General features: G+C 42.5%; 1 protein-coding gene across 1 annotated transcript in view; it reads right to left on the reverse strand.

Annotated features, from left to right (window-relative positions):
* Nucleotides 1–255: 255 nt before the first annotated feature.
* The window catches only part of LOC108800891 (extracellular calcium-sensing receptor-like), a gene marked incomplete at its 3' end in the record, with an annotated part of 14944 nt that continues 6007 nt past the window's right edge, over nt 256–9192 (reverse strand). Inside the window, exons 4-6 of the mRNA XM_018572874.1 lie at nt 6900–7124; nt 4584–4707; nt 256–1140 (exon numbers count right to left, since the gene is read on the reverse strand). Of these exons, the coding sequence (XP_018428376.1) occupies nt 256–1140; nt 4584–4707; nt 6900–7124 (1234 nt within the window). The remainder of the gene's footprint in view (nt 1141–4583; nt 4708–6899; nt 7125–9192) is intronic.

Here is a 9192-nt window from a genome sequence, read left to right on the forward strand (position 1 = left end):
TGGACTAAACCATAACAAGGCAAAGTAAATATTATATTTACAGAGTCTATGACCGGTGGTTGTCTGTCTGAAACTAAAGTGAAGTTAACCAAACAGGAGACAATGCTTTTTGGCAACTGATCAACCTTTACTTGCACCCAATATCCTCACGAGTTAGTGAAAATGTAAAATGAAACAATTGAAATCTTTCCTTTTGTACCTAAACTCTATATAGTGAGGAAGAGTTTTATTTAATCAAATCCCTTCTATTTTTACTGCCTGATATGAAATCTCGATTGTTCCTCTCTGGTCTCAGCAAGATAATATAACATTTGGGAAGAAATATACAACTTAACAGTCCAGCGCTGGAGGCCAAGATAGCAAATATCTGAACAGCCACGGTGTATTTTCCACTGGTGCTCAGATAGGCCGGAATGAAGGAGATCCAGACACAGCAGAAGACCAGCATGCTGAAGGTGATCAGTTTGGCCTCGTTGAAGCTTCCCGGAAGGTTCCTTGCCAGGAAGGCCACTAGAAAACTGATCATGGCCAGAAAGCCCATGAACCCCAGAGTCATGTAGAAAAATACTTTCTGTCCTTCATTACACTCAAATATTATCTTTTGGCTTTTCTTGTTCAGCATAGGAACTGGAGGGGAACTGTATAGCCAAAATGAACAAATGCTGATCTGCAAAACAGAACAGATCCCAACAACATTACGAGGGATAGTTGGACCCAGCCATTTTCTCAATGGACTGTTTATCCTGGTGGCTTTAAAGGCAATGATCACCATGATAGTCTTGGCCAGGACTGAGGAGATACTAATGGAGAAGACCACACTGAAGAAGGTTTGTCTTAGGAGACAACTAAAAGTTGACGGTTGACCAATGAATACCAGGCAACAGAGGAAGCAGAGAATGAGAGACACCAGCAGGATGTAGCTCAGCTCTCTATTGGTGGCTTTGATGATGGGAGTTTCTCGATACTGAATGAAGATAATTAAGATGCTGAGTGTGAAGATTGACAAGATGACAGCTGTTAACACCAGAGTGATTCCCAACGGTTCATTATATGATAGGAAATCTACAGCCTTTGGAACACACTTGTCCCTATCCTCATTGGACCACTGATCGGAGGGACATCTGGTACACTCATCCGCATCTAAACAAGAATATGGAAATGTTATATTAATGCTCAAGATAAATCACATATTTGATTGCAGTAATTTATACATGTATTGTAAATAATAATCTTAGCAGTATGTGTTAATGTTGTATGATATAACATGACAGCCATATATGCTCATCACATTTACCATATGACCAAAGGTTTCTGGACACCTGATCATCGCACCTATATGAGCCTATTGGATATCCCTTTGTAGCTGCTATAACAGCTATAACACTTTTTGGGAAGCCTTTCTGCAAGATTTTGGAGTATGTCTATAGGATTTGGGGCCCATTCAGCCAAAAAGTGTATTTGTGGGGTCAGGTATTGAGTAGACCTGGCTCTCATTCAGTGTTCCAGCTCATCCAAAGGTGTTCAGAAGGTTTCAGGTCAGAGTTCAAAGCAGGCCACATGAGTTCCTCCACATCAAACTAGTCATATTATGTTATTACGGAGCTGGTTTTCTACACAGGGGCACAGTCATGCTGGAATAGAAAATGATCTTTTTCTAGGTCATGGTATCAGAAGTAGTTGTTCGTCACCTTTAACTGGACCAGTTTTGTAATGTTAGAGATGTTTCTCTACTCACTCAAGTTTTTTCCTCATTTGAAATGAGTATTGATAACATACATAATATGTATTGTAACAAGGACACTCCACTGTAGACCTGAGGTGCAAGTAAAATGCAGTTTATTTAGGGCAAACACCAAATATATAAATTCATCCACAGGGTAGACCTTCCCTGTTGCACAAGACAATTTCTAACCGCAACATAAAGGACAATCTTTTAGCTTCGCTCTGTAGCTTTCCACAGCTCCAAGACCCTCACGCTGCTCACCCCTCGTGAGCTCTCAGTCTGCTCTCTTAGCAGTGTGTACCACAGGTCCTAGGGTCACCGACCTTCCTGACCTCTCCCAGCCTCCCCCGGCTGTTCCTTGTGCGTCCAGCACGCACCCGAGTCTGCGTGTGTCCGTGTGCCTCCTGCACACACACAACTGCAACACTCCCCCAACACCACTCTCTGAGCACTGGGCTGGCTTCCTAATGAGGCTGCTCTCAGCCACCTGATCAGCCCAAGCTGGTCATTGGCAACACCTGGCCCCAGGACTGGAGATCTTATCCCACCCAGAGCGCTACGAAATCTCCAGAGCTCCAGATCCCAGCTACAATCAGGAAAAGGGGGAGAGGTTACACCCAGAGACCACTGAGGCAACAATTCACTATTTCTATTACAATCAGGAAAACCTGGACGAACCTGAAAAGCCAGGCTCTTCCTTATAACATGTTTCACATTCTGGACCCTCTCAGCCCTTTTGGCTGAGAGTCCTGGGTGCCAAAGTCGCTATACTACACCGTGGCATTGGCTTACACTGCCACAGTATATTATCCCAGAATTTATAGCTAGCTACATGAATAACACACTTTAAACCAGCATTTCAGGTGTCCAATGCGTTAAGGTAGATTGTGATCTATCATGGTAATGTCCAAGACATGACTTGAGGCGTGAAAAGCTCTGGGACAAGTCTTCATTGCTTGAGTCACATGGTTGGGTGCTTCAGAAAATAATTTTTTGCTGAAGCTAAGCTGAATGTTTTTTAGCTCAAGCTGGTTAAATGGAGGGTGGAAAAAAAAGGAACTGATAAGAAACTCAGTTGTCTCGGTCGGGAAACCGGGGCACTAGGGATCATGAACTCCAGGTTTTGCGGAGTAGTGATAGGGAACATGCCTAGAACTACACTGAGTGGCCAGATTATTATGACCACCCCATCAGTACTTCGTTGGGCCACGAGATAACTCCACGAGATTACTTTGTTGGGCCGCCTGGTGACTCCACGAGATGTTGAAAGGTGATGCGAGGAATCTGACACTGTACTGTTGCCCTTCTGTTGTCTTGTACCAGTCTTGCCACTCTCCGTTCTGCCCCAACATTGACTAGTCGCTTGCGGGCCACAATTTGCACGTTGAGACCCAGATTTTCGGCTGACAGTCCAGTCTTTAAACACTTTAACAACAGCTGCTCTTGAACATTTAACGAATTCTGCTGTTTTGCTGATACTCGCTCCATGGCTCCGAGCGCCAACAATCATCCCACGTTCAAAGGCTGTTACATCGCGTTGTTTCCCCGTATCTTCAGAAACAAATCACTTCTACTGTCGTGGTAAACAACCCGCTTCCCTATTTATAATGGTCTGGCCCTCTAGCAACTTCAGCGCCCAATTATAGCTAATTTACCTACAAACGTCAGGTGGTCATAATAATCTGGCCACTTAGTGTATATACAACGTTAATCTGCGCCTAGGATGAATAAATTAAAGCCACACGGTTCCTGCACATCCAATACAAAAATGCACAGCGCTGAAAACTTTATCTATCACTCGTGAGTGACACACCTCTTCGTGTAAATAATTAAATAGAAAATGAATAAATGATGGTGATCAATGTGATATTTGTAAACATCAAATACAATATCAATTAATTGTAAATCATGTGAATAATTAAATGGTGAATAGTAGAAATGGTTAAACATTAATCGTGAAAAATAGAAATGGAAAATGTACATACTGTAGATAAATAATGAGTAAAAATAAATTAAGGCGATATAAATGTACAATATCAATTAAGTGAAAACTGTACCACTCCACAACTGGTATGTATAATAGTGAGATACAATGTATATCATGCAAACAATCCATCATTAATTATAACAATCACAAACATAATAGTCTAATCCAAATGGTGATTAAATAGTGAGAAATGTGAGCTAAAGCCCCGAAGAGACTTTGAAAAGTTCCACATCAAATTGTAGACCACGTGACACCAATCAGTGCTCCAAACAAAGAGTGACTTCTTTCCTCGTGAGAAACCCCTAAGGGTATGCACTCACCCGAATTATTGACTGTAACCAACAGTCAACCAGCGTTCTATTAGCAAATCACAAGCCCGATGCACAGCGATGCTTTCCCATTCAAGGGCACCATAACCCATCACCCCACGCTTTGTAAGTTCTTGGTGGCATCTAAAAAATGGAACCATGCATAAACAAACCCCATAATCCTTTCAGCTGTCAGCCCAGAGGCTTCCCCAGGTTGGCTGTCACCCAGTGTGAGCATCAGGTGTCACATTGGCTAGGAAGTCATCACGCACGTGTGTGACGTCATCACGCTAGTGCGTAATGACGTCACGTGCACTTAACTGCTGGTGGCCATCTTGGTAATGGACAGCGGAAAAGAGAGGAGGGGACTTCAACTTCTCTCATGCAGTTGTCAGGCGCTCGGTCCATGACCGACTACCTGACTTTTTAGAGGCGGTGACATCAAAATGACTGTCAGTCATTTTGGTGTCACCCCAAATAATTGTGTCACCCATTGCAGGCCGCACCTCCTGCTCCCTCCTTGTTTCACCCACTTTAAAGGTTCAGCCACTTCACCATATGATACCTGTGTAATTGGTCATCTCTCCCTCAGAGCAGGGGATGCAGTCATAGCAGCAGATGGGTCTTCCTTGCGAAGGGACTTTCCTGTACCCAGGCCGACAGCTGTTACTGCAGACAGAGATCGGCATCTGCAGAGGAGACAAAATCGCCACGAGGGTCCATGATACATGCTAGCCTTTCGTAAAATATAAACTTTTCTTCAACCTAAAGGGGGCAAAAGTTAATTCACATGAGTTCTACCCTGGAATATAGCTGGCCATCGGTGTTTGAAAAAGTGGGGACATGCATTCAATCTACTTGTATTATGATCCCCTTTAGGTCAGTATCTCTCCTGAACAGGAGCAGCCTACTCACACGAGTGAGGGCAGAAAGAAGTGGCAGTCTGAATTACATGGAAAACAGCAATAGTTGTGCAAGGGGTTTCTAGATGATTGTTTTTGTTCCCTGAGAATACTCATTTGTTGCTGTCATGCACTGCCCCACAGATATAGGAATGTTACCTGACCTAGCCAAAAAGGCCAGGAGACTGTTACATGTCTATGGTAAACTTTGGTCAATGGAAACCTCATGGACAACTCACCCACTACTATTATGTTATGATTTCAGGTATTTATATAGTGCCGACAATTTTACGCAGCACTTTTACACAGTTCCACATTCACACCAGTCCCTACCCTCAAGGAGCTTACAATCTAAGGTCCCTATCTCACATACATACATACATCCCTTGCCTCGCGCACTGACCCTGCATGGTGAGTACCTAATGATCTGATCCCTGAGGACTAATCATTTATATTAATATCTTGAAAACCGGCCACATATATTAACCTGACATTGTTTGCTTCTTGATGTATATGAATTTATTTCAACTGAGTACCCGTTTAAACAAGGAAATGTCTTCATTGTTAGATCAATCTATATGGGTCCCCTGAGTAAGCCACCGGCGAAACGCGTCGGGCCCTACTAAGTTAAGCCACTTTATTGGTCAATTATACCAATGTCGATTTTGTGATCATGATTATGCTATTATAACTATTTTGATTATATCAATACTCATGTATGAAATCATTGGTTATATGTATACAAAAAACCCTATGCAGGGCAGTGTAAGATATATGAATTGTATGGATGTTTAACTTGTATTAATTTTTTGTATATAAATAAAGTTTTATATATTTTTAGTCAACTTTATATGCTTGGTCAATTACACCTCCGGAAACCCTATTATATTCTGTTTTTCTAATATAGGAATTTTACCCAATCTAGCCAAAAAGGCCAGGAGACTGTTAAATGTCTATGGTAAACTTTGGTCATTGGAAACCTCATGGACAACTCACCTACTACTATTATTTTATTATTTCAGGTATTTATATACTGCCGACAATTTACAAAGGACTTTTACACAGTTGCACATTCACATCAGTCCCTACCCTCAAGGAGCTTACAATCTAAGGTCCCTATCTCACATACATACATAGAGAACCAATTTTTTTTTAGGGAGGAGCCAATTAACCTACCAGCATGTCTTTGGAATGTGGGAGGAAACCCACGCAAGCACAGGGAGAACATGCAAACTACTTGCAGATAGTGACCTGGCCGGGATTCGAACCAGGGACCCCCAGTGCTGCAAGGCAAAAGCGCCAACCACTACGCCTTTATAAAGCAATTGCCCACCCATTATCTCTATGATTATGCCTAGAACTGGTTGAAACACATCAGTGGTTAGTATGATTTTATTTTATTGTCTGTGAAGGTTCTCATTCATCCAGGTTATGGTATATCTGTAAGAAAATTAGTCAAGGCAACTGGACTTGCTGTAATTCTCTTGAAGACGTTTCACTGGTCCTCCGACCAGCTTTCTCAATTCAGAATGACTTGTGCAAAAATTCTCTGGGAATAAATATTTGGTCAAACCATTCCTGGCTTTGTATACAGGGGCACAGTCATGCTGGAACAACAAAAATATACTCCCCCAGACTATATGCCACAAGGGTCGAAGCAAAACATTTTCTAAAATGTCTTTGTGCTGTAGTATTAACATCTCCCTTTACTGTAAAAAATAATTAATTTGAAGAAGGGTCATATACTTTTGGCCAGTAAGTGTGATGGTCAGGTGTCTACTTTAGGCCATATAGTGTAAAATCTATAATATTGATTCTATTTTTCTATTTTCACTATCACTTTCATTGAGGATGAGGAGAAGACTGAAAAGAGAGCTTCCCCAGATTTCAACAGGCCTTGCAAATGTCAGCATTATCTATGAAGCCACCGAAATCTAACAAAATGGCAGAACGAGTGGTAGAGTGTCAGCATCAATTACCTGTAAAAAGTGATCGTTCCAGAGGATGGCGCTGAAGTTCAGACTAATCTTCACATCCAAGGTGGCTTCGGGTTCAATCACCCCTACTTTCACCAGGTTAAAGCTGTCATTGAGGATCTGCATGTTCATGACATCACAGGAAGCAGGAAGGTCCCCCTGGGCATTAAACTTCATCATCTGCCCAGACTTTGAGTGGAACTTGGTTTTCTTGAGGTAACGGAGCACCTGATTAATTTTTGAATATTTAAAATATTTTAGCCACATTTAAAGCCCAACTTTACGCAATTAAAAATTCTTAAAACTAGGGATGTCCCGATATCGATACTAGTATCAGTATTGTGGCCAATATCAGGCAATTTCACGAGTACTTGTACTCGTGAAAATGCCACAATTCTTAAGACTGATACTGGCCCCTTAAATTTCTAAACCACATCGGCTGCTGAGTTCCCACGCTTTTGGAGACCTCGGCAAGCCTGCTGGGGACCTGGCGGTAGCTGTCCTTGTCAGTGCCTGTCCAGTTCTATATCTCCTGCTCCTCCATCCCAGTGCAGGCACAGCAAGGGACAGCCCCACACAGCACCGTACAGCCCCAGACACTGGCACCAGCTCCAAGCAACTCTCCGCGGCATAGCCACTGCACCACAGAGCCCTGCAGAGATCCACATGCCACCCGGGTGATACTGCAGCCTTCTGCTCTGGTGACATGTATCGTGCTCTGGTGAAATGTATTGTGCTCTGGTGAGATGTATTGTGCTCTGTGGACATCTGTATTTAGCTCTGGTGAGAAACTGCCCTAATATCATCAGTCTGTGTTGTTTTAGAAAAAATTTCACATGTTCCTTTGAAAAAAAAAGTATTGGTAATTGGTATCGGCAAGTGCCCGAGGGAAAGTACTTGTACTCTGTCTTGAAAAAGTGGCATCGGGACATCCCTACCTAAAACAAGTGCTCCCTTTTTTCCCAGCTATGAAGGATATCATTCTCATTTTGTCAAGGGAATGATCTAACACAGAGTATATTTACCCTAAAGTGTATTTCTACTTTTGTCTTAAGGTAAGCCTAAGGTGGTTAGTATAGGTAGTGATAAGCAGTGCAGACAAAGAGGACACTAGCCTGTGAGATGCGGCTGTTGTGTTGTTTCTCTTTTCTTTGCATTGAAATTTAGTATTTTTTAAACTTCCCACTAGCGGTCCTGCAGGCTTTCTCTCTACGGTTTACGGCTGTGACAAATGGTCAACCAAAGCCAATCTACTTGCCAGCCTCTTGCCATAGTCATCATGCACAATACAGAACGATGGTCTTGCATTGCATGTGATGACATAAAAATGCTCACCAACGTTCTTGCGCTGGAAAGGACCAGACTACTAGCTGCCACGGGACCATAGTTTAGGGCCGTAAAGCCCTATAACAGGTTGCAGAACAGGGTACCAAAGGATATATAGTGCACCATTGCAATTCATAGTACAGCACTGTATCTCTCCCTACCGAATATTGCCAGCTCTGCTCAACATGACCAAGGCTATTGATGAAGATGGACTGAATTACGTAGTAACATTGACAATACAATACTAATGCTTTGACTTATTTCCACCCGTTTGACTTATTAAGACCCATGAGTGCCTCTATACCTATTTTGGAATGTTTATACACTATGGGTTTTTTCCTAATTTATGGAGCAAACTCACAAGCATATTGATTACAAGTTCACAATGGAGCCTGAACATGAATCCTAGGGACCTGTCTCAAACTCAAACCTTGTTCATAATGGGTATGGGTGGATAGAATCGCATGCAGGATCATTGTGTTTTTTTAGTGGTGAGATTGTCCCATAGTGGTTTGTGTCTCCTACATCTCCTTCAAAGGCCATAACAAGGCATAGTTGGACTCCCCAACTATTAGTTAATTCAGGATATTGGAGAGGTTATCTTAGGTGCTCACCACTACGATATCTCTATAGCAATTGGGTAGGACATTGTCCATAGCTGAGACATTTAAAAAAACAGGTCATTCATGTCAAGTCTAAAATATTGGCATTAGGTGCTGTTGTCCATACTCTTGTCATAAGTAGGTTTGTGCAAACACTTTGTGGCATGGAAAAAAAGCATGGAATCGTGTTTTAATGTCAAGATCAAGATGATTCAGCGATGATATATGTATGCATTCAGGGAACCAGAACCAGCCAGCTTTGGTGAAGAATGCATGTCTTTGCAGCTCCCCTCTTTCCCCCCAGCATTGGTTGGTGTCTCCCCCTCCCCTAGCGTCGGTTGGTGTCTCTCTCCCCCCCCAGCATCAGT

The sequence above is a fragment of the Nanorana parkeri genome, unplaced genomic scaffold (assembly GCF_000935625.1).
Source record: "Nanorana parkeri isolate BGI_ZX_2015 unplaced genomic scaffold, ASM93562v1 scaffold2155, whole genome shotgun sequence".
NCBI classification, from domain to species: Eukaryota; Metazoa; Chordata; class Amphibia; order Anura; family Dicroglossidae; genus Nanorana; species Nanorana parkeri.